The 26,323-nt window shown below is 40.4% G+C and overlaps 1 protein-coding gene across 4 annotated transcripts in view; it reads right to left on the reverse strand.

The window, feature by feature from the left end:
* Nucleotides 1–26,106, reverse strand: part of LOC134207647 (protein twisted gastrulation) — a 30,268-nt gene extending 4,162 nt beyond the window's left edge. Inside the window, exons 1-2 of one of the 4 annotated variants that reach the window (XM_062683408.1) lie at nucleotides 25,923–26,106; nucleotides 24,436–24,893 (exon numbers count right to left, since the gene is read on the reverse strand). In XM_062683408.1, coding sequence (XP_062539392.1) covers nucleotides 24,436–24,862 — 427 coding nt within the window. In that variant the 5' untranslated portion in view covers nucleotides 24,863–24,893; nucleotides 25,923–26,106. Of the gene's footprint in view, nucleotides 1–24,435; nucleotides 24,894–24,947; nucleotides 25,122–25,463; nucleotides 25,482–25,922 lie in introns of those variants that run through there. The other 3 variants (XM_062683407.1, XM_062683410.1, XM_062683409.1) reach the window with 3 other exon arrangements.
* Between the last annotated feature and the right edge of the window lie 217 nt (nucleotides 26,107–26,323).

A 26,323-nucleotide genomic window follows, 5' to 3' on the forward strand; every position in this document is an offset into this window, starting at 1 on the left:
GTTGAAGACATTGAATAAGAAACTATTGAATGAACTCCACAAATATTCCGTGAAGATTGTGTAAAAATCATTAACGTGAAAAATTCTGCCAACACCTGCTCTATGATGTAACAAATATTTTTTTAGACTTTCTCTCCAGTACTTGGATATCTCGATCTAGAATACGTATAATTATAATATGCGCAATGCTTTAAAAAGAAAAAAATAAATCATTGGACCAAACTCTGCGTCTTGGTGATTGATCCGTTGCAGGAATTCGTAAACTAAATTTTCTCCACATTTTTCTTAAAATTAAGATAGGTTTCTGTACTTCCTGCTCCGCTTGATCAATAATTGAATTTTAAATTTTTTTAATGTTACTCTGAATTGCATTCGGCATTATTAAACTTTTGTTCGAACATTCACTAAAATAATTATCCATATTCTTGTTTACGTACACACGTGCTTTCGAACGAAAGTTGAAGCGCATTCTCGTTTACGCCAGCAAAATCGAATGGAGAAACTGTTCGAATGAATCACATTCGTTCGAAAGTATCGTTCGTCCGTAAACAAAAATAAGGGTGAATAATCTATATACATAAAAATGAATTTCTGTCTGTCTGACCTTTATAGACTCGGAAATTACTGAACCGATCGACGTGAAAATTTACATGCAGAGGTTTTTAGGGTCGGGGAAGGTTCTTAAGATGGTTTGAGACCCCTCCCCCTTTTGGAAAGGGGGGCTCCCATACAAATGGAACACACATTTCTGCTTAAATCGAGAACTAATCAGAGAATAAATCAATTTTAGGCGAAACAAAGTTCGTCGGGTCTGCTAGTAGAATATAAAACCGAAATCAAATATCTTTTGAATGACTTGGAGGGGTTATACATGTATTACGTAAGCGATTTTTAGAGCTTTCTACTCGAGACGAGCCAGCCCAGGGCTTTTTTATGTCTTTATTAAGGAGACTTTCAGCCCGAGGCTGGCTCGTCTCCGCCAGCCCAGGGCTGAAAGTCTCGCTAATAAAGACAAAAAAAGACAAAAAAAGTATTTCCTTTGGAAAAAATCATGTGTTCTATTTCATTTGGATCGTTGGAAAATGATAGCTCTGACGTGGTTATTTTTGCGTAAAGTACTTTATTAACCTCCCCAAACACAATTGAGATTATTCAGCCCAGAGAAATGGAAAAAGTTATAAATAAATAATTCTCATAATACCTAAATTACATTTCTCAACACTGCTCAGATCCAGAATATTCGAGTGATGAAAGAAAATTAATTCACGCTATAAAGGAAACTCCTTGAAACTTTAGGAATAAGTACATTTCTATACATTTGTTGATACATTTACAATGAAGCTTATATAAAAGCAAAATTTCTAGAGGACTTTTGTCGGAATTTTCTGTCGAAATTCTATGAAGAAGTTTCGAAGATATTCATAAGCGATCTCCTGAGAAGCTCCTGAGTGAGTTCCCGGAGAAATTCCATGAGGGAGTCTGGGAAGGTGTTTCTGGGTAAATTCCTGGACAATTCTCGGAGGAATCTGAAAGAATTTTCCTTAGAATTATTAAAAAACCTGCCAAAATTTCCGAAAGAATCCTTGGGGCATTTTTACGGTGAGTTTTTGATTTTTTTGGGATGGCATTCCAAAGGAATTTCAGGAGGAATTTCTTGAAAATCTTTTGAAACATTCCTAGAGAAAATTCTAAAGGGTTTCATTGAGGAGGTATTTCTGAATGTATTGCTGGAGGAATGTTCCAAAGGAATTGTTGAAGGATATCCGGATAAACTCCTGGATTAGTTTTGGAAGAAGTCTCGGAGTTATTAACGGAAGAATTGCAGAAGATTTTTTGGAAGAAGTCCATTAACAAATTCACGAATTAATAACTTGACCAATTATCCCGAAAATATATAGATCAAATATTCTTTATATTATATTCTTTTACAAAATACATTGCTTTGAGATCTAACTTCATTATAAATCAGAGACGGTTCATGAATGTATTAATATCGTTATTTCAATTAGTTGTAGATGCGTCCGTCTTTGAAACGTATATCAACAATTCATGGTGATTCATATCATTATTCTTTTTCAGAAATAGTGTAATTGAATATCGACTAAATTATTTCCTTTTGCATAAATAACTTTGAGTTTGTCGATGATTGGTCAATAATAATAAATAATCAGCTATGGGGCATTTTTGAAAGCAAATTTGGTTAGCTGATCAAAATTGCATTATTAACTGATAGGACGCCTAAATCTTTTGTTTCGCATTTTCTCAACTGTCTCTCATTTGACAAATAAAAAGTAATTTTGGTTTTACGAAAAAGGATTATATTCCATCAATTTTTTTTAACTAATTTTATTCGCTAATTATCTAATACATGCATTCATCTCTTAGACTAGGTGATCCGTGTTTTCTTAACACTATCATCCTTATTTGCTATGTTACTTTTTAGTTATTATTAATACATTTCAATTGCCTCTGGCAGTTAGGATTTTTCCTCTGGTTTAATTGAACCATGTAGGAATTACAATGTTTTTAACTTAAACTAAACCTTACCTAATTTATACTAAGGGTATAAGGAGCTAAACGTTGCAATAGAAGATTGCAACGATTTTTGTCTAAAATTGGAAATGATTTTATTGGACATTTGTTGCAATGTCTCAATATTAGAAATTCTATGAAATTCATTGGTACTATACCACGGAGGCAAATCCTCTGAAGTGCCTCCTTTCTGGTATTGCAGCAACTAGTCCATATTGCCACAGCATACAACATGGCTGGTCTAAAAATTTGTTTGTAAATCAAAAGTTTGTTCTTAAGACAAAGTTTTGATTTTCTGTTTATAAGTGGATATAGACACTTAATATATGTGTTACATTTGGCTTGAAGGCCTTCAATGTGATTTTTAAAAGTTAATTTTGATCTAGCAGAAGTCCTAAATATTTAGCTTCATAGACCAATTAATTGGAACCCCATTCATAGTGACAATATGTCTGCTAGAAGGTTTCAAATAAGAAGCTCTCGGCTTATGTGGGAAAATTATAAGCTGAGTTTTGGAAGCATTCAGGAAATTTTCCATTTTGCAAGTAAGTGGAGAAAATATCCAAACTTTTTTGCAATCTACTACAATGACACGAAGGCTACGCCCTTTGACTGAGAGACCTGTGTCATCTGCAAACAAAGATTTTTGACACCCTGGTGGTAAATCAGGTAAGTCAGAAGTAAAAATGTTATACAAAAGGGGCCCCAGTATGATGCCCTGGGGGACACCAGCCCGTACAGGTAATCTATCAGATTTAGAATTCTGATAGTTTACCTGCAGTGAGCGATCTGATAAATAATTTTGAATCAGTTTCATAATGTACAGAGGAAAATGAAAATATTACCAATTTTTAAATCAAACCTTCATGCCAAACACCGTCAAATGCTTTCTCCATATCAGGAAGAGCAACTCCAGTCGAATATCCTTCAGATTGGTTGAGAGGAATTAAATTCGTAACTCTTAATAACTGATGCCCATGGCGAAAACCAAATTGCTCATCAGCAAAAATAGAATTGTCATTAATATGAGCCATCATTCTATTCAAAATAATCTTTTCAAACAGTTTGCTTATTGAAGAAAGCAAACTGATTGGGCGATAACTAGAAGCCTCAGCTGGATTTTTGTCCGGCTTCAAAATTGGAACAACTTTGGCGTTTTTCCATTTATCTGGGAAGTATGCCAATTGAAAACATTTGTTAAATAAATTAACCAAAAAGGATAAAGAGCTCTCAGGAAGTTTTTTGATAAGTATGTAGAAAATACCATCATCACCCGGGGCTTTCATTTTTTTTTAAATTTTCTAGTAATAGATCTCACTTCATCCAAATTAGTTCCCAACGAAGGGTCAAAAACATTCTCTTGATTGAGAATGTCTTCGAAGCTCCGTGTAACCTGATCCTCATTTGGACTAGTGAGCCTAGACTAAAATTATGGGCACTCTCGAACTGCTGAGCAAGTTTTTGAGCCTTTTCGCCATTTGTTAATACACTTTTATTTCCCTCTTTAAGCGCTGGCATTGGCTTTTGGGGTTTTTTTAAGAATTTTCGTTGATTTCCAAAAAAGTTTTGAAATGGGATCCAACTTCGAGACATTATTCTCAAAGTTGGTATTTCTCAGAATAGCGAAACGTTTTTTAATTTCATTTTGCAAATCTCGCCAAATAACTTTCAACGCGGGATCGCGAGTTCTTTGGTATTGCCTTCGCCTCACATTTTTAAGACGGATCAGTAGCTGAAGATCGTCGTCAATAATAATGGAGTTGAATTTAATTTCACATTTAAGAATTGCAATGCCTCTGGCTTCGACAATTAAATTTGTCAAAGATACGAGAGCATTATCAATATCACTTTTGGTATCGAGAGGAATATCAACATCAAAATTCCTATCGATATACGTTTTATATAAATCCCAATCAGCTCTATGATAATTAAAAGTAGAGCTGATTGGATTATAAATGGCTTCTTGTGAGATTTCAAATGTCACAGGAAGGTGATCAGAGTCAAAGTCAGCATGAGTTATCAATTGGCCACACAGCTGACTTGAATCCGTTAAAACCAAATCAATTGTCGAAGGATCTCGAGTCGATGAAAAACATGTTGGGCCATTGGGATATTGAATAGTATAATATCCCGCAGAACAATCTTCAAATTTTGCCGTTGAAAAGGGCTGAACTGAAGGGCTGCTGACGCTGACGACAGCCACTCAAATGACATTCTGCTCGAACTTACTATAAGTTTATTAAGAAGTTGAATGCAATTATAACAAATAGTTATGTATTTTGCATTCGCATCACCCCTGTATCTAATTTTATTCGAGGATAGTAAGATTATCTGCTTTATCTTCATCATACGAATATCATCACATTGCGAATTTAGATTATTGAAGGCCATGATGAGAAGAAGCCCTCACGAGTTGTGAACGGTCAAGCTCTAGACTTCGGACATTGATGTGACCAATGTGAAGGTTGGAGTTGTTGATTCTCGAACTTGATTTTAGATTCCAGTTGGTCTGGTTAGTTCGATAAGAAGTTCGACTTTTACTGCAATGTTACGAGGTTGGTTTGACAATCTAACACAAACTGAACTACCGCGACCGAGTACGGATTGGAGGAACTGCTTGTGGTTCCGCATCCGCGCTAGGTTTTGTTTCCGGAAAGTTTTAACGGGGAGTATTTCATTGAGAGTCAACCGGTAGTCTAGAGGAAGGTCGGTGAAGATCTGGCACTGTGTGATATCTCTGAACTTTTGAAAATACTGGCAAATAATTAAAAGGCGAATTTCACAGTTGTCAAGGATAACGATGATGGTAAGAGGAAGCGTTCGTTCAGACCACTTGGAGGAGGATAAGCGGACCCCTTGAACAACGTGCGACACTATGATGAGGATGCCAAGAAGATTACCAACGATGTCTTATTCATTGCTATTCTAAAACTGTTGATATTCTGGGAGCACGTTCTGACAAGTCTAGTGCCAGATTCGATAATTTAAAGTTTGCGATTTAGATTTAGACCTTATATGATATCCGCCATGGATCGTCGTTAGCAAGAACTATATAGAAACCGAGTTCTGCCCCCTGATATCTACCCCCCTTGATCCACGATTTAATTTCAATTAATTTGTTATGTACACCCAACCAGAGAGTGCATGATTTTATGACAATCTTGCATGAATTCCATGCACAGATTGCATTAAGTCAATATAGCAAGCCATTGCATTCAGTGCTGCAAAGTGTCACCGTACAAGTCACGCAAAGCGTGACAATAACAAAATCCAGGTCATGTGTCAAGTACTCAATTGTGATGCTCAATGTGGATCTCACATGCTTGGTGTAACGATCACCATGAAAGTGACATTTTAGCAACTAGCGCTTCGTCACTCACCATGTCTTCACTTCTTCTGCCTGTGATCACCAGCATGAATGATAGGAAAACTTTCCTGATGTTGTGGTTGTCATATCCATGTCATCTTGACTATCGTGATGATCACTTGACCTATGCGGTGTTTGGTTAGAAATCAACGCTCGACAGCAATGGAATAATCCACTTAGCGGAATTAATGGATTTTTGGTGTGATAAAAATGCATGAAGCCAAAATAGAATTTTTGGGAACATTTAAGTGTTCTTATTGTTTATATTGACTTTTTGTGCAATATTTTAAGAGGTGCTATTAAAAGAAAAGTACATACATAGTTTTTCCAAATTTGATCCAGACTATCTTTTGAAAAAGGCTAAATTTTTTAATTTTTTTTTTCAAATGGATACAATTAAAAAACGACGCATCCTACAAAAATGTTGTATGGGTGACTATCGCAAAATCAGTCAAAGTTTCTAATAAAGATATCGGAAACAATTCAAATTGAGCCCTACACTGAAAAAAATCAGTTTAAAATTAAAACTCGATTTGCGAAAAAACGCTTTTTTTGATTTGTATGAAATTGTGTCTCAAGATAGGTGATTATGTTCCCTACCAACCGTCCATACATCGCAAGCTTGACACTTTTAAGGGAAAAAAATTTTTTCTTGTCGGAATTGATTTTTTTCTCAGTGTCAAGGAGTGCCAGTGGATTTAACATATACATACATATATTAAAATATTCCTGTACAGTCAAGCAGAGTACAATATTTAGGTCGTAACTAATCGCAACGGATAAAAATACACTGAAAATAATTTCGACAAGAAAAGTTTTTGTTAGAAAAACTTTTTTTCCTTCAACGTGCCCAGCTTGCGATGTATGGACGGTTGGTAGGAACATAATCACCTATCTTGAGACACAATTTCATACAAATCAAAAAAGCGTTTTTTCGCAAATCGAGTTTTAATTTTTGAAACTGTTGAAACTGATTTTTTCAGTGTAGGGCTCAATTTGAATTGTTTCCGATATCTTTATTAGAAACTTTGACTGATTTTGCGATAGTCACCCATACAACATTTTTTTGTAGGATGCGTCGTTTTTTGATTGTATCCATTTGAAAAAATCAATAAAAAAAATTTGGCCTTTTTAGTCTGGTCTGGATAGTCTGGATCAAATTGGTAAAAACATAGTTAGAGCCATTCACAAATACGGCCCATACAAATTTCAGAACCCTCCCATACAAAATACGTTACGAGAGGGTGGGTGGGGGCTTTCAGCCCCCAGGTCCATTTTAGCGTTATGTAATTTGTGAATGAACCCTTAATTTAACTATTGATTTATCCAATTTATCAATTAAAAACGACGTCAGTCCAATCAAACGAAAACAAAATCAATCAATAACGGTGCTCACCTGCATTTTTGACAGCTGACCGACCTGATGCTCTTTATGGCTCTCAGCTTGTGGTTGTCAATCTGGGTGTCACGCTTACCGAAGGTACTCACGTGTCAGCTTCTACATGTCACGATGCGCTTGCAGTGATTGTCAGTAAAGAACATCGTTTAAAAGCGTGGTGGTTTTTGTTTTCATATCTGATCATCTGGTGATGGTCACGACATTTTGCAAGACTGATTGCATTAGGTCTCTGGTCACGAGAAAAAAAGAACTAGATATGTGTTTGTGTCTACATAGAATCTATTTTTAAACTTCCGTTGAGGAACGATGCTTTATACATACTTCGCCAACCTTATTTTGCTTACAAAAAAAATTGGCCTAAGACAAGAATTGAACCTAAGCCCTCCACCAAGCCTAGCGCAATTCGACTGACGCGCTAGCCATCTGGACTATATAGAAGACTATTATAATCCTCGTTCTGTGCTATGTGAACGGGATAATTTTCATATAATCACAAGTAGAAGGGCAATAGAGATAGCAAAGGGTGATATTGGTGAAATTGCTACTATGCTTGTCTGCGTTCTTGTCCGCCATCAAGTTGGACGGAGTCGAGAAGATTGTGTGAGTCGAAGCTATACTACTGTACACGATGCATGTTGTTGCAGGAGCTGACGAGAGTCGTTTAGATGTATTGAACGAAACCAAAAACAAAACGATTTAATGCAACGAGTTGGCGTAACAAACATAGCATTCTCTGAGCGGTTTGCATGCGAGATTTGATACAAAACGCAATGCGAAGAATGTCACAGCTTCGACTTTGTAAGCAGAACTGCACCACATCTTCATACTGTGGGCGATTTTGAAGCGATAGCACACGTTCCGTTTTGTGGATGGGCAGACTATTCAGATGACCAACCAAATAGGTCGATTCACGACAACAGCTACTGATGCCATCCATGCGAATCTGAGATATGTGAATATATGTTTGCAACTTCTCCCTCTGTCTTGAGCAAGTGATGCTGCTACGAGCCGCAACTTCCTGCCGTCACCAAGAATATTTTGCATTCGGAATAAAATTCGTCTCGACTCAACCTTTTCTTGTATAGAATGGTGGTCCTGAAAGGAACCGATTGATTATCTAATAATGCGCCTTTTGCTTGAAACTACCCGAAAATTGTGGCTTGAAAGCTGCTTTCACTGATGATTGCCATTTGTCGATGGTACTCCAGACGCCACGGTTGCAGAAATGTACTCCGCCACTTCGGGGGCACACCACTCGATACGGAAGCAACGCACAACTGTCATTTTTGTTGATTTAGTTTTGCTGCATCGCAGCATGCGTGAAAAAATAAAAATGACAGTTGTGCGTTGCTTCCGTATCGAGTGGTGTGCCCCCGAAAACGCGAGCACTTTGGAACTTGGATTCCGTCAGGAGTGACCTTAACCCTTATGCGGCCAACAAAAAAAACACACGTGGATGGCCGACAGGGTACCCGTGTTCCCATAAATTGATATTCTCATAACTTCAACAATTTTCAACCGACTTGTATAATTTTGACAGTTTTGGAAACAGAAACTCATATACTTTTTGCCCATTGTCAAGGTTTACAGCTTATGCCCATGGTTATACAAGAAATTTTTGAAGTAAGGCTTAATAGTCTACACGCGTAACCAAAGGCCATTCAACTAGTTTCAAATATGCTACAAGCTCTTTGCGCTTCTTAGAATTGAAGGTGTTCACAGTACATGCTTCGGGTAATGCAAAAATTCCTGAAATGAGGTCTTAGTCATCCGAGAAATCTCTGGAGTAAAGCCTAAAGATCTACTCGCGTAACCAACGGCCTATTATGCAAATTCAAATACAGTACATGCTCTTTGTGGTACTTAGCATAGAATGAGTTCACAGTATATGTTCCGAGTCATCCAAGAAATCTCTGGAGTAAGGCCTTAAGGTCTACACTCGTAACCATGGGTCTATGGACTTGTTTCAAAGGTGGTACATGCTCTTTGCGCATCTTGAAATCAAATTCGATCACTGCATATGTTCTGCGCTATCGAAGAAATCTGTCGGATAAGCCCTCTGGCGCCTTCATTGCATATGTTCATGGTCATCCAAGAAAACCCTGGAAAAGGCCTTCAGGTCTACACGCGTAACCAGAGATCTTTTAGATTGTTTCAAAAGTGGTGCATGCCCTTTGTGGTACATAGAAAAGAGCGCTTTCATTGCATATGTTGATGGTCATCCAAGAAAATCCTGGAAAAGGCCTTAAGATCTACACGCGTAACCAAAGATCTTTTAGATTGTTTCAAAACTGGTACATGCCCTTTGTGGTACATAGAATAGATTGCGTCCATTGCATAGGTTCATGGTCATCCAAGAAAACCCTGGAATAGGCCTTTAAATCTGCATGGGTACCCAGAAATCTTTTGGCTTGTTTCAAAAGTGATACATGCCTTTGTGGTACATAGAATAGAAAACGTCCATTGCATATGTTTATGGTCTTCAAAGAAAATGCTAGAATAGCCCACAGGATCTTCTCACGTAACCAGATACCATTCGGATTGTTTCAAAATTGGCATATGCCCTTTGTGGTACATATAATATACCGCTTTTATTGCATATGTTCATGGGTATCCAAGAGAATACTTGAACAATCCTTAAGAACTTCACGCGTACCCAGAGTTCTTTCGGCCTATTTGAATAGTTATACATGCCTTTCTGGTACGTAGAATAGAATGCACCCATTTCAAATGTTCATGGTCATCCAAGAAAACCCTGAAGTAAGGCATTAGGATCTACACCAGAGATATATCAGCCTGTTTTAAATTTGGTACATGCCTTTGGGGTCCATGAATAAAATGCGTTCATGGCATATACTAATGGTCATCCTAGAAATTTATGGAGTAAGACTTCTAGGCTTACATGAATATCTAGAGAGTCCTTAAGGTCTCTTCTCACGGAATCCAAGTTTCAAAGTGCTCGCGTTTTCGGGGGCACACCAGTCGATACGGAAGCAACGCACAATTGTCATTTTTATGATTTTACGCATGGTGCGACGCAGCAAAGCTAAATCAACAAAAATTACAGTTGTGCGCTGCCTCCGTATCGATTGGTGTGCCCTCGAAAACGCGAGCACTTTGAAGCTTGGATTACGTGAAGAGTGTCCTTAATCTAATTTGAGTATGGTACATGTTCTTTGCGATATTAGCCCGTTTTTTCCCTCACGTTCTCAGCGTGAAGATGTATCGTTCCAATTTATTCACATTTTGCATTTCCAAAGAATAGACAACTTCATATTAGTGATATGAATGAAGTTTGCATACTACCTGGAACCAACAACAACAAGACAACAATAACTACTTGGAATGCTAATAAATCAAGATGAGGTTTCACATCTTGTTTATTCTTCAATAACTGCCCAGAGCTAATGACAACAACTTGAACTACTTGAAATGCAAACATATACCAATAGCCTTCCGTTCGTGGGTTGATCTGCATATCATAGACTACCTGTACCATGGCAAAAACAAAAACTACAGCAGACGTTCGATAATTGCAAGTCATTTAACTGCAATGCTTTTTAACTGCAATTCGATAGTTGCAACAGTTTTACAGTTATCGGACCGCTAAACTTCAAACCGATGTCAGACTCAATGACAGCTGCATTGCGCTGCACATTTAGATGCACTTTTATTGCATCTGACGTCGATTGACAACCGTTTGACATCTAGAGTGCGTTGCAGTTATCGAACGGCATTCGATAACTGAAAAGTAAACATTTTGCAGTTATCGAACGGCTACTGTACTAGGAATGCATACTCAGATGAGGTTGACCCGATTTTGTCACTCCCAGATTTTGTCTACCCCTGATTTTGCCTAACCCGATTTTTTCACGTTTTCGACCCAATTTGCCGCAAACAATAAAGATTTTCATGAAATAACTTTCACTGCCTGTAGCTTATTATGAATCATTTATGAGTACCTGTTAATAAGTTTGTAAGCCTCTTCGACAAAAAAATACGTATTTTGCCTTGCCTTCATTACGGAGCTCACGACAATTAAAATAACTACTTAAAATACAAACATATACCAAGAAGGGGTCTCACAACTTATTTATTTTCAAATAACTGCCTCCATTAAGGAGGTTGATCCATCGATCTTGACTCTATTTCATAGACTACCTGGAGCTCAAGACAACAACAAGAACTACTTGGAATACAAACATATACCAAGATGGGGTCACAAAACTTGTTTATTCTTCGATAACTGCCTCCATTACGGAGATTGATCTACAGAACTTCGGTGGAGTTTGATCCCACGAAACCAGTACACTAGACAGGTGTTTTCCGTACTTACCAAGTAGGAAGAGTATTTAGTATTTTCCGGCTCCTACACACTTGCTTCATCACCAACGGCGCTCGATGAAGAAGGATTGTGTGAGATTTTGCCAGTTGGTCGTCAGATCCCAACCCGACCAAATAAGCGAAGAGAGATCGCCTTTCGAGTTCAGTACATTCAAAGTTAATTGCCTATGTTCCGGGTATTGAGCCACCCGGAGTGGAAATTGATTGCTATGTCTGAAACTCCGCCTCCATTATGAAGATTGATCCACAGACTTTGACTCTATGGAGTCCGTAGACTACCTGGAACCAATGACAACAAGAACTACTCAGAATACAAACAAATACCATGAAGGCGACACAAAACTTGTTTATTCTTCAAACACTGCCTCCGTTACCGAGGTCGATCCCCAAACCTTGACTCTATGGAGTTCGTAGACTACCTGGAGTCCTCAGCAACAACAAGAACTACTTGGAATACACACATATAACAAGAACGGGTTACACAACTTGTTAATTCTTCAATAACTGCCTCCATTACGGAGGTTGATCCACCGGTCTTGAATCTATGAAGTTCGTAGACTACCTAGAGCCCACGACAACAACCAGAACTACTTGGAATACAAACATATGCCAAGAAGGGGTCACACAACTTGTTTATTCTTCGATAACTGCCTCAATTACGGAGATTGATTCGAAGACCTTGACTGTGTGGAGTTCGTAGACTACCTGGAGCTCACAACAACAAAAGGAACTACTTGGAATGCAAACATATACCAAGAAGGGGTCATGCAACTTGTTTGTTTCCCGATAACTGCCTCCATTACGGAAGTTGATCCGAAGACCTTGAATTTATGGAGCTCGTAGACGTAGACATGTTTAGACAAAAGGTCGTTGGATGACCCGGAACATATACTGTGAAAGCATTATATGCTAAGCACCATAAAGAGCATGTACCGTTTTTGAATTTACACGATAGACCTTTGGTTACGTTAGCAGACCATAAGATCTTATTCCAGGGATTTTTTGGATGACTTAGGCCTTACTCCAGGGGGTTTTGGAACCCCGAATATATACTGTGAACACCGACTATTCTAAGAAGCGCAATGAGCATGTAATATATTTGAAACTGGTTGATAGTCCTTCGGTTACGTGTGTAGACTCTTGAGCCTTACTTCAAAGATTTCTTGTATAACCATGGACAAAAGCTGTAAACCTTGACAATGGGCAAAAAGTATATGAGTTTCTGTTTCCAAAACTGTCAAAATTATCTAAATCGGTTGAAAATTGTTAAAGTTATGAAAATATCAATTTATGGGAACACGGGTACCCTGTCGGCCATCCACGTGGTAAAAAAATCAGATGCCCCTCCCCACGTCCCTCCTCACTGTATCAACGTGATTTTCTCACAGATGCTACATTTTATGGAGTTCTTAGATGTCACCGAGTTTCAGCTTTCAGCTATAAAAATTCATTGAAATATCACCACTTGAATTTGAAAAAGGAACACGGGTACCCCGTCGGCCGCATAAGGGTTAATGCGAAGAATGTCACAGCTTTTTGTTTTGGGTATAGTACACAGAAAGAGAAGTGGATAGTAAGTATGTGCAATCTATTCCTTTGGAACGCATTGCCTAGATCAAAATTCAGAAACGTTCTAGACCAACATTTGAAAAGGGCGTATCAGCCAAAATTTATTCCTTCTGATTCTTCGTCTACATATAAAGCTAAATATGTGGATGAAGAATCAAAAGGAATAAATTTTGGCTATTACGCCCTTTTCAAATGTTGGTCTAGTCATCATTCAGAAAATCATCATTTTGGAATTTGAATTTTGCCTTGAAACGAAGGTTGTGGTCGTTCTAAAAAAATACATAAAACATGTTATGAAATCTCATATGTGAATATGTACGTTATGTGGAAGATATTAATTTTCTAAATACTCACGCTCCTCTAATGTGGACGTGTACCATACACATGTGGAAGTGTTGGTTTGAGAAATGGATTGCGAGTGATTTGACTATGCGTCCAATTTGGGAATCTCAAGCTCGTTCAGTAGCCGCTAGATTGCGAAGGCCGACGGAGGTCCTTCATAGCTTAGTTGGTTAAAGCACCAGTCTAGCGTACTTGTAGGGTCGTGGGATCGAGTCCCATCGAAGGGAAAGTGGTTACCTCCAATACATTTTCCAAATCAATATCTTCCACATAACGTTCATATTCACATATGAGTTTTCATAACATTGTAAATTAACGTCCAAGTCGGGTGGTTTAATCCCCGGAAATAGGCAATTAACTTTGATTGAACATAAAACATGTTAATTGCATATTATTCGGCAACTCGGCCGTACGAAAACCATTTTTTTGTTAAATATCTTGGCTGTGCATATGCACAGCATATGTTTCGAAATGGACAAATTGATATGAAATTTGCGAAAAAGAATCCACGTGTCTTGGAGGGACTCGAACCCTCAACCTCCTACTCTCTAGATAGGCGTGATAACCCCTACACAACAAGACCACTTAAAGGTCACGTTTGCGGAAAAGCCATCAGAATCCGAGTACCAACCTGGATGGCATGGAGTGCGATCCTCTCGTTTAATAAACAATGTGCACTCGCTTGGCTGTGGATATACAACAGTAAAGCAAATGTGGAGATTGGGCAAATCAAGCATCCGAAAGATATTCAATTTGCAAAAAAGAGAGCTAACCGCGGTGGAGGTTGGTACTCGGATTCTGATGGCTTTTCCGCAAACGTGACCTTTAAGTGGTCTTGTTGTGTAGGGGTTATCACGCCTATCTAGAGAGTAGGAGGTTGAGGGTTCGAGTCCCTCCAAGACACGTGGATTCCTTTTCGCAAATTTCATATCAATTTGTCCATTTCGAAACATATGCTGTGCATGTGCACAGCCAAGATATTTAACATAAAACATGTTGTTCTATCTCTCTAGAAATTGCTTCAAATTCTTCAAATCGCTAATCGCATCAAATTTGACCACCCGTCCAATGCAGAAAAACAATCCAGTTCTGTTAAGAAAATTATTTTGAGCTTTTTAGTGGAATGTCTTCACTTGTCATAAGACGAGTTTGTACAATCCTATTGAATTCCACCACTTAATTGTATCTTGTCAGATACGTATTTCGACCTCAACAGTAAGGCCGTCTTCAGTGTCTCGTACTTGACTCGACTAAGTCTGCCAAATGTACGACTAAGTCGAGTCAAGTACGAGACACTGAAGACGGCCTTACTGTTGAGGTCGAAATACGTATCTGTCAAGATACAATTAAGTGGTGGAATTCAATAGGATTGTACAAACTCGTCTTATGACAAGTGAATTCAGTTCTAACAAACAATGATAAATCATGTCTGATCAGTTCAGTTAAAATAGTTGTTATCTGACAAAGACAATCGGCACGGAAACTCCTCAAAAAGACATCACTCGAACTGAAGCTTCGTACTATTCAATACAAAAAGCGCATAGATGCTGATCAAAAGTTTAGTGTTTTCAACTATGAGCAACTAAAATGTACGAAGAACTACAATTGTGGACACTCGCTTTGATTATTTACTTGAGTCAATTATTAGTTGGGCCTCCGTTGGGTTAGTTGGCCATGGTCCAACTCAAAAGCAATCATACGTCACAAATCGAAGCAAACATAGAAAATGGGATCTGGCGTCAGTGGACATCTTTTGTGAAGTTCAAGCCAAAATGCACGGTGTCAAATAGCTATTAGTGGTCCCAAACAGCGAAATTAGTTGGCCCAAACAGCCAACACAATGTTCAATGGAGAGAGATTTCAGTTTATTTGGAGCTGTTTTTACCAGAAAACTACTTGCTCAGAAAACCGGACTTGTTCGGCCAAATTATCAGTTCTGTCAAATGACATTTTCGGCCATATGTCTATTTCATCCAAATGACATTTTCTGCCAAATGTATTTTGGCCTAATGCTTTGTTTTGCCAAATAATAATCCGGCCAAACAACTTTTCGCCTAGTGGCCTTCGGTCAAATAGTTTTCACATGAGTAACTTTAGGCCATACGACCAATCGCTATTATTTTACGTTGACAGACGAAAAATTCAAAAACATGGTGTCAACGTTGTGCATAAATATACAATACGAAACATGTGGTGAAGTATTCAAAGAGGGCACAGAGAATCCTGAAAATCCCGAAAATCAGTTATGTAATCTATTCTAACTGCCGAGGATTATTTTGCTCCTTTGTTTTGAAAGCTTCATGAAAACAAAGCATGAAATTTTCGATGGAATTATTTTTATGGCCATATCAAGTATGGAGAAGGCGGTAAATGAAGAAACCAAATTATGGCTGATGAATAATACGAGAACCAGATGCCGTGTATGTACGACGATTTATTTCCTTCCTCGATTCAATTGTTTAGTTTGATATTGGTGTGGCACAAATCATAAATAATTGTCTACCTTATGCAGCGTACACATCAGTCAAGCAGTTTGACGAACATTGACTCCGCCCCCAAGAAAACGCTTTGGTTGCTGCTTTGTTTGAACGTGTGTGAAGTTGTTCGAACAACCATTTGACAGTTAGCGGTTTGGTTGGAAAAAATTAAAACGGTTTGATTTTGGTTTGAGTTGTTGAGTGAAGTCGCACAAACTCCCATATATTTTTTGTTGGTTGGTGCTCAAGTTGGCGCTTTGGTCGTTCGTGTGTGATATTGTTGGTCGAATAAATTGATTGTTCGTGCCGCTGTTGGTAAAACTTGAATGTTTGAATAAACGAGATGTGGAGTCAATGTTGGTCAAACTGCTGGACCGTGTGTACGTTCCATAAGATGACCTCGTCGTTCTCCGGTTCATGAGAAACCTGCGAGCAAGATTACAGCAGAGAACACGATTTACCGGAATCCTCCAACAGCCAGAGTTGATCGAAGCAGAACGATACATTTACCGTCAAGTTCAGCCGGATGCGTATAGCGAGGAAGTAACTTTGCTGCGAAGGTCTAAGAAACCTGGAAGTAAGAAGATGGATACAATCCCCAGATGTAGCTCTCGCCGTATCTTGATGACCACGGAGTGCTTCGCATGCAAGGGCGAGCAGCTGGTTGCCAGTTCGTCGATCACGACGCTGTTCACACCATTATTCTGCCAAGGAAATTTTCGATAACCTCGCTAATCATACGGTTCAGCCACGAACGCTATCACCACCTCAACAATGAAACGATCGTCAACGAACTACGTCAGATATATCGGATCCTAAAACTACGAAGTGTATGTAACAAAGTACGAAGACTGTGCCAATATTGCAAAAACATTCGAGCTCAACCGCAACCACCCGTAATGGCTGATCTTCCGCTGGCTCGTCTTGCAGCTTATTCTCGTCCATTCTCTTACGCTGGAATCGATTACTTCGGTCCAATTCAAGTCGTTGTGGGTAGGCGGATCGAGAAAAGGTGGGGCGTATTGATAACATGCCGGGTGGTACGTGCCATCCACATTGAAATTGTGCACTCCTTCACCACAAGTTCGTGTATCATGGCTCTGCGGAACTTTATGTGCAGGCGAGGAACACCTTTAGAACTGTTTAGTGACAGGGGAACGAACTTCATCGGTGCGAATCGCGAGCTGACTGAAGCGTTAAAATCTCTTGATCAAGATCAACTGATGCAGGAGTTCATCACTACGCATACGAAGTGGACCTTCCTACCGACGAGTAGTCCGCACATGGGTGGTAGTTGAGAGAGACTGGTGCAATCCGTAAAAAAAATCCTGAAAAACATGCATCTCCCGAGAACACCAACCGACGAAGTCCTTCGAAACAGCCTTCTAGAGGTGGAAAATATTACAAACTCGCGCCCCCTCACCTACGTTCCCATTGACGATGCCGAGAACAGAGCACTAACACCCAATCATTTTTTGTTGGGTTCTTCCGGTGGATCAAAGTCACTAGTCGCCTACGATGGTAGCCCCGCTACGCTGGTAAACAACTGGAGATCTTCGCAAATCTACGCCAACATCTTCTGGAGGCGTTGGTTACGGAAATACTTGCCATCTATCAATCGTCGAACAAAGTGGCACTACCTTTCTAGAAATTCCTTGTTCAAATCGCTAATCGCATCAAATTTGACCAGCCGTCCAATGCAGAAAAACAATCCAGTTCTAACAATGATGAATCATACTTCTTCGCTTCGTCTGATCAGTTCAGTTAAAATAGTTGTTATCTGACAAAGACAATCGGCACGGAAACTCCTCAAAAAGACATCACTCGAACTGAAGCTTCGTACGATTCAATACCAAAAGCGCATAGATGCTGATCAAAAGTTTAGCGTTTTTAAATATGAGCAACTAAAATGTACGAAGAACTACAATTGTGGACACTCGCCAAAACGATTTATGGAGTACGTACAGTCATTGGTTGGGATTTTATTATTCACGTGAGTCACTCTTTAGTTGGACCTCCGTTGGGTTAGTTGACCATGGGCCAACTTAAAAGCAATCATACGTCACAATTTGATGCAAACGGAGAAAATGCGATTTAGCGTCAGGGGACATCTTTTGTGATGTCCAAGCGAAAATGCACGTGCTCAAATTGCTGTTAGTTGTCCCAACTGAAAACAAGGATTCGTTAGTTGGGTCGAAATTATGGTGAAACGGGACTGTACCGCCAACACAATGCTCAATGGAGAGAGATTTCAGGCCATTTAGAGCTGTTTTCACCAGAACACGCCATTCTATTTGCTCAGAAAACTCTCAGTGTTCTAACTTTTTCGGCCAAATAATCAGCTCTGTCGAATGACATTTTCGGCCATATGTCTATTTAAACCAAATGACATTGTCTGCCAAATGTATTATGGCCTAATGCTTTGTTCTGCCAAATGGTAATCAGGCTAAACAACTTTTCGCCTAGTGGCCTAGGGTCAAATAGTTTTTACATATGTAAGTTTTGGCCAAACGGGAAATCCTTATTATTTTACGTTGACAGAAGAAAAATTCAAAACCATGGTGTCAACGTTGTACATATATACAATGAAGTATTCAAAGAGGGCACAGAGAATCCTGAAAATACCGAAAATCAGTTATCTGATCTATTCGAACTCCCGAGGATTTTTCTGCTCCTTTGTGTTTTGAAAGCTTCATGAAAACAAAGCATGACATATTCGATGAAGTGATGTTGATGGCCATATCAAGTACGGAGAAGGCGGTAAGTGAAGAAACCAAATTCTGGCTGCTGAATACGACGAGAACCGGATGCCGTGTACGACGATTTATTTCCTTTCCCGATTCCGTTGTTTAGTTTGGGCTTGGTGTGACACATGTCATACATAATTGCCTACCTTACGGCAAGTAAAGCGGATCAGCCCACCAACCATGATAGGCTTTCACCATACATTAGGATTAGGCTTGAAGGGCGGAACAGTTGTCGGCGATGGAGATTCCTCCGTATTTGATCAGCTAAAACAAAAGCGTTTAAGATAAAGAACTGGAAGAGGCGAATTGCAAAAACCATGCAATAAAAAACTTGAAAAGTACAACGTAGGTAATCATACATCAGTTCCATAAAAATGTTGGGGTTGTATACAAGACACGACCGCTCGACGCAAACTACGTAAAACCAAATATAGTACACTGAACCAACTATTCCGCTCTATATAGAAAAGAAGGAACTATCCCACCGACACTACTACCCAGCTTTAGCAGCATCTCCCACTCTGTGAGGAAGTAGGGATCCCACTGTCTAGCAGCTGGGCTACCCCATTCATACACCCCAGTCTAACAATTGATACCTAAAAGTAGGCAATTACCAAGGATTGGAACGCGCTGCATAGGGGATGCATTATGCATAAAATAACTGAAATTTTCAATAGTTTACCGTTGATACTCGAAAGTTTCAATAGTACTGGCAAATTGGTGGAGAGTTTGCGAATCAATTGATATATAAATCTTCAGAATCCATTGAAAGATAAAGGATCTATTAATGTTACAAATCTTACATGATTTCGTGACGGTCCCCAACTTTGAAATTTTCATTTTGCACCCTGTATCCGAGTCTTCCCCTTAGACGTAGTTTACGTCAAAAACATACAAAATTACGACACTATTTTGGGCAATAATCCTATTGCATTTTTCGCCTGGGATTCATATCTTGTGTGTGTGCGTAATCACGAGAATTATTGCAAAATCATATTTCTGTGATCAACAGACCAATGACGAATTTCTAGATGTAATAAAATTCGACACAGGATTGTTTACCGCTGTTCAATGTTTGATTGCGAGCATGGCAGCAGAAGCAGACAGGCGCGGAAAATTTCATAAGCGTTATCGTAAAATTTATTATGGGAAAACGGCTGAACTTTTGTGGCAGAGGTAGTTACTCTCTATGGGTACTATTAGCCATTCTTCAATTAAACGACGGTAATGGTTCAGCCAAAGAGACATTCTGTTCGTTCATGGAACATTCAATACCATCCTCATATTTGAAACAAGTTCGGAAGTGGACGTTGAACCTATTCAAACCGAGAAATTGAAACAAAGCGTGGTTGTACAAAGCCCTTCACCAAGGAAAAGGACTATAGACCTTATGTTCGATGAGTAGAGAAAGTTGAATCTGTGTTGCTAATTGCCTATATTCCGGATATAAGCCACCAGACATGGCCATTAGTTACAATGTCTGAAACTCAGAAAACCAATTTAATCCAGCTACCGGTGATGATGTTTGGTTTAGTCTAGCCTGATCGTGATGTGACACATATAATAAATAATTGCCTACCTTACGGCAATTGCAAACGCTACAAAGAAAGTGGTTACCCTCCAATACATTTTTCGAACTAAATCTTTCATATGCTGTGCAATTGCACAAGTCGATTTTCAGATATAGGAATTTTAAAGATTTACTTTGGTTGTATCCATTGTTTAATTACTGAAACTTACGGAAAACCTTTGAGACGATTACCAAGTACCTAATTGAAACATTCTTCGAATCACACAAATAGTAAAATTCATTAAAATATCAGCTTCTAACACAAGTTTCCGATAAAAAAAAACAGTAGGTATCGGCAAATTCTTAAGAAGGGTCTTTGGCCCATCTGGTCGAAAGTTATTTATTAAAGGTTTATTAAAAGCCAACAGTCGAATCCGAGGACAGTAGCGACTCCGCTCCACGATGCCCCAGGACGAAGCGTGGTACAAAGAAGTAAGTGGCTTACAGGCTCAGTTTTGCCTCTCTGATCTCTCTTGCTAAAGCAACAAGAACCTTCCCACTTTCCTTTTCGATGCCTATCCCACCCATTACCATTGCAACAGAGATAAGCAAACTGAGCCTTACATGAGACTCATAAGACTGTTACTCAACCCACAAATTTCAACCCAACAACCGCCCACCCGTCCAATCTTGTGCGGTCACCTCCTATCGAAAGCGAATACATCTCCAACACACAGGCAGGATCAAGCAATCTCGTCGATGGACACCGCGGGATGCAAGTGTAGAGCAGTTGGCGATCTTGGGACGTATTTTTCTACCACAACGGACGACGAGGGACGCAAGATTCAAGCGCAAGGTACAAGGGCCGCCGTTGCGGATGAAGACCATTTTTCCTTCCTCTAGGAGTGGATCTAACAGCGATGTGGGTCCTAGACCTTCGACACCCAAACCCTCAGCATCCAGCAGATATAATCCATCACACTTTCGCTGCAATGGAATATTAACGGCTATCACAATAACCTCTACGATCTGGAACTTCTAATTGCCAACTCGGAGCCAGTTGCGATTGCACTGCAGGAGATCCATCGTACAACACAAGCCGCTATGGATCGTACCTTAAGCGGACGGTACAAGTGGTTTACTGTGGTCAACCAGAATGTCTATCAATCAGCGGCGATTGGTATACTGAACGACGTTCCCACCACCGAAATCCCCATAGTTGCAGAGTTCCCGTTAGTCGCGGTAAGAATAGAGTGGCCAATACCAATCACCATTGTTTCTGTGTACATCCCTAGCGGAAGGATCCGGAACATGCAACGTTTACTGGAGCAGACTCTGAAGAAGCTCCCAAAAAACATTTGGCTGAATAGGACATTTGACCTGATAGGACATTTGACCGAACAGGATATTTGGCCGAACAGGCAATTTGAGAACCGAGAAATGAGGTGTGAAATGTGAGACGTATCACTTCTCGCTACTTTTTTCCCACTTCTCATTGTGAAAAATGAGCAGTGAGACGTCTCACTACTCACTTCGCGCTTCTCATTCAGTGAGAAGTGAGACGCCCCCTTTCTCACTCCTCATTTTCCACTTCTCACTGTGAATAGTCAGAAATGAGAAGTGAGAAATAAAGAGTGAGAAGGGAGACGTTCCTCTCACTCACTTCTCACTCCTCATTTTTCACCTGTTATTGTTAAAAGGGAGTAGTATGAAGTGAGAAGTTGGACGTATCACTGCTTACTGCAAACTACTCACTTTGTACAGTGAGAAGTATGAGATAAATGGCTAGGCTAAATGACACATGTGGCTGAACGACCTATTCAGCCGAATGACCTGTTCGGTCAAGTGACCTGTTCGGTCAAGTGACCTGTTTGGTCAAGTGACCTGTTTGGTCAAGTGACCTGTTCGGTCAAGTGACCTGTTCGGTCAAGTGACCTGTTCGGTCAAGTGACCTGTTCGGTCAAGTGACCTGTTCGGTCAAGTGACCTGTTCGGTCAAGTGACCTGTTCGGTCAAGTGACCTGTTCGGTCAAGTGACCTGTTCGGTCAAGTGACCTGTTCGGTCAAATGACCTGTTCGGTCAAATGACCTGTTCGGTCAAATGACCTGTTCGGTCAAATGACCTGTTCGGTCAAATGACCTGTTCGGTCAAATGACCTGTTCGGTCAAATGACCTGTTCGGTCAAATGACCTGTTCGGTCAAATGACCTGTTCGGTCAAATGACCTGTTCGGTCAAATGACCTGTTCGGTCAAATGACCTGTTCGGTCAAATGACCTGTTCGGTCAAATGACCTGTTCGGTCAAATGACCTGTTCGGTCAAATGACCTGTTCGGTCAAATGACCTGTTCGGTCAAATGACCTGTTCGGTCAAATGACCTGTACGGTCAAACGACCTGTACGGTCAAAAGACCTGTTCGGTCAAATGACCTGTTCGGTCAAATGACCTGTTCGGTCAAATGACCTGTTCGGTCAAATGACCTGTTCGGTCAAATGACCTGTTCGGTCAAATGACCTGTTCGGTCAAATGACCTGTTCGGTCAAATGACCTGTTCGGTCAAATGACCTGTTCGGTCAAATGACCTGTTCGGTCAAATGACCTGTTCGGTCAAATGACCTGTTCAGTCAAATGACCTGTTCGGTCAAATGACCTGTTCGGTCAAATGACCTGTTCGGTCAAATGACCTGTTCGGTCAAATGACCTGTTCGGTCAAATGACCTGTTCGGTCAAATGACCTGTTCGGTCAAATGACCTGTTCGGTCAAATGACCTGTTCGGTCAAATGACCTGTTCGGTCAAATGACCTGTTCGGTCAAATGACCTGTTCGGTCAAATGACCTGTTCGGTCAAATGACCTGTTCGGTCAAATGACCTGTTTGGTCAAATGACCTGTTTGGTCAAATGACCTGTTCGGTCAAATGACCTGTTTGGTCAAATGACCTGTTCGGTCAAATGACCTGTTCGGTCAAATGACCGGTTCGGTCAAATGACCGGTTCGGTCAAATGACCGGTTCGGTCAAATGACCGGTTCGGTCAAATGACCGGTTCGGTCAAATGACCGGTTCGGTCAAATGACCGGTTCGGTCAAATGACCTGTTCAGTCAAATGATCTGTTCGGCCAAATGGCCTGTTCGACCAAATGACCTGTTCGGTCAAATGATCTGTTCGGCCAAATGGCCTGTTCGACCAAATGATCTGTTCGGCCAAATGATCTGTTCGGCCAAATGACCTGTTCGGCCAAATGACCTGTTCGGTCAAATGACCTGTTCGACCAAATGACCTGTTCGGCCAAATGACCTGTTCGGCCAAATGACCTATTCGGCCAAATGACCTGTTCAGCAAAATGAGTCACCAACTAGCAAATAAGTGCAGTGCGTGTTTTAGTCGTTACGAAGTATGTAAGATCTCGAATCAGTCTTCGGGACAATACATTTTTGTCTTCCCCTGATTTTATCACGTTTTCGATCCGATTTTATAACGTCCCAATTTTATCACCCTTTCGAACCGATTTTGTCACTCCAAAAAAAAATTCGAAACTTATTTATATTAGTGAAACAGATTGAAAAATTGAAGATAATTTTTTTTCGATTTTGTCACATTTCCTATTTAATCACCTCAAAATTCACAAGGGGGTGATAAATTCGGGATATTACTGTTTTCCTTTTAGTGCGCTCATGAAGATTCAGAGGATTCTCCGGTCTCTTGTAGCAATGAGTGTCGAACTTTCCCTCCCCTTATCCTATCTAATTGACTGTGACAACGCGGCCGGCATCGTTATTGGTCTTGAATTAAAGAAACTCCGAAGCATTTACAGTGAGAATAGCTTTCTAGTCCCGAGAAAGCTATTCAATTGGTGGTGTGTGCTTTCTCGGCCAATCACGACTAGCAACTACGATGTGTACAGTTAATCAAGCTAAGTTAAGCAAATGACCTTTTCGGCCAAATTGCTATTCAGCCAAATGAATTATTCGACCAAATAGCATATTAGGCTGAATAACCTATTCGGCTATATAACCCTTCCGGTCAAATGAATCGGCCTAATGGTCTGTTCGGCCAAATGGTATATTTGGCCAAACAACTTTCGACCAAACGGCCCTTCCCCACCATTATCAAACATAGTTAGAAGAAAAGCAAGACCAGATATACTCACGCATCAAAAATTTCATCCCGGTTTCGGGGTTCGACCCGTACATCGCCGCATCCAGATCGATCGGGAACGTATAGATCCTCCAGCGGTCCTGCGGATCCTCCTCCGAGGTCAGCACGTTGAACAGATTTGGGAAACCCTCCAGCTCCTCCACATGGGACTGCTTGCTCAGCTCGTTGGTCGTTTCGTTCGGCTTCGGACACATTTCCAAACAGCTGCAGCACTCCGTGTACAGATAGCTCAAACACTCGGAACACTCCTTGCAGCAGGAGCAGTTCTTCATGTCGCACTTACAGCTCTGCGTGAGCATACACTTGGACACGATACTGACGCACATCATTTCGTTGCACGTGTAGGCAAACTGGGCCAAACATATCAACCCCACTGCCGCGCCCAACCATATCACCAGAATCTTCCTGCCTTCCAGCATCTCGATCGGCGCTAATCGTCGCGGACACAACCTGTAACGGATTTTCTGTGTAAGTAAAGATCGGACGGAAGTCGATAAGCCGCACTAGTCACTATCGCGATTTCTCGTATATAAATGAATCCAATTGTGCTGTCCCCAGTCAGTCTGACGAGATCAGTGTGTTTCGAGTTCTAGCGGACAGTGAACGATACAGCCAAGGTCAACACCGCGGCGGTGGCGGAATAATTGTTTCGCGCGATCGCACCACTGTCTACGGAATGCCACGCAAAACCTTTCACAAACGCTATCCAGTTGCAGAAGCCGAAACGAAAATATCCCCCCTTGAAAGGTAAACAAATTGCTGCGTGATCGCGCTCGGTTCGATCTTTGTACGCTACTTGACGATAGTTTCCTCTTCTCCGGGAGTAATTAATATGTAAACAAATCAACTTGCGCATTCAATATGGTGAGGGGTCTCTCGTCCACAACGGAATAGCGCAGTTGAAGAGTTTTACCAATACACTTGAGTGGAAGGTTCACAGTGGTGGAGTGCAATCGATCGAATCATTTGAAAATTATTGTCTTTTGATGAGATATAAGTCAAATCACTTAACATATTTGCATTACTATCAGTAATATCAAAAAGCTCCAATGCCGAGTTTCACTGTAATTAAACTCCCAAATTTCGTTCTAATATCATTTTCCCACGGTATATTGGCACAAAACATGATCTCACGGTATCGATCGCTTGCATATCACGTTTGTATTGGTGTTGATAGTTACGATCAATAACCGTTCTTGTGTTGGTTTTTACTTGCAAGATCTTGCAAGGCTCAATCCAGTTACCACCAACACAACCACAACACACATGTCAGCGATGCTGAATTCAGACCTGCTCTCATGCGTACGCAAAAGAAAAGTCAAAATTCCATTCCCATCCAGCTTACAGGAAGTCCCGAATTGATTTCATTTCCACTACATCGATCACCTTTACGCTGAAGACAAACTGTCGCACCCTCTGGAACGCACTGATCTCGCCAAAACAAGCCCCAAAATTGAGCTCTACCGTTCCGAAATTCACCTGTGCTACACCTTTCTGGAAAGCAATATCCCCCAACACAAAGCAGAATCTCAACACACTCCTAGTCTGGTTACACCAGCGGTAAGAAAAAAAAACTTGATCTCACTGCGATCTACGTTCGAGCGCACTCCACTAACGTTGCTTGCTAGCCGACGGTTCGCGATCAATTGACGGCTCTTGCTTCTGATCGCGATCTTCTCGGCGTCTCTGCATGCACGTTGGTCGAATGGCTCTCTCACGTTATCTGTCCGCAGGTAAAACTTCTCCTGATTTCTCGCATTCTACCTCCGTTCATATTCATACCCGCATCGAACGGTCCTCCCCACGTGCCTCGGTCGGTGGGCCATTGATGAAAGATGATGATCACCTTTTTATTTGCCTCCTACCTTGATGCATGCTTC

Source organism: Armigeres subalbatus, chromosome 1, assembly GCF_024139115.2.
Source record: "Armigeres subalbatus isolate Guangzhou_Male chromosome 1, GZ_Asu_2, whole genome shotgun sequence".
In the NCBI taxonomy this organism is placed as follows: Eukaryota; Metazoa; Arthropoda; class Insecta; order Diptera; family Culicidae; genus Armigeres; species Armigeres subalbatus.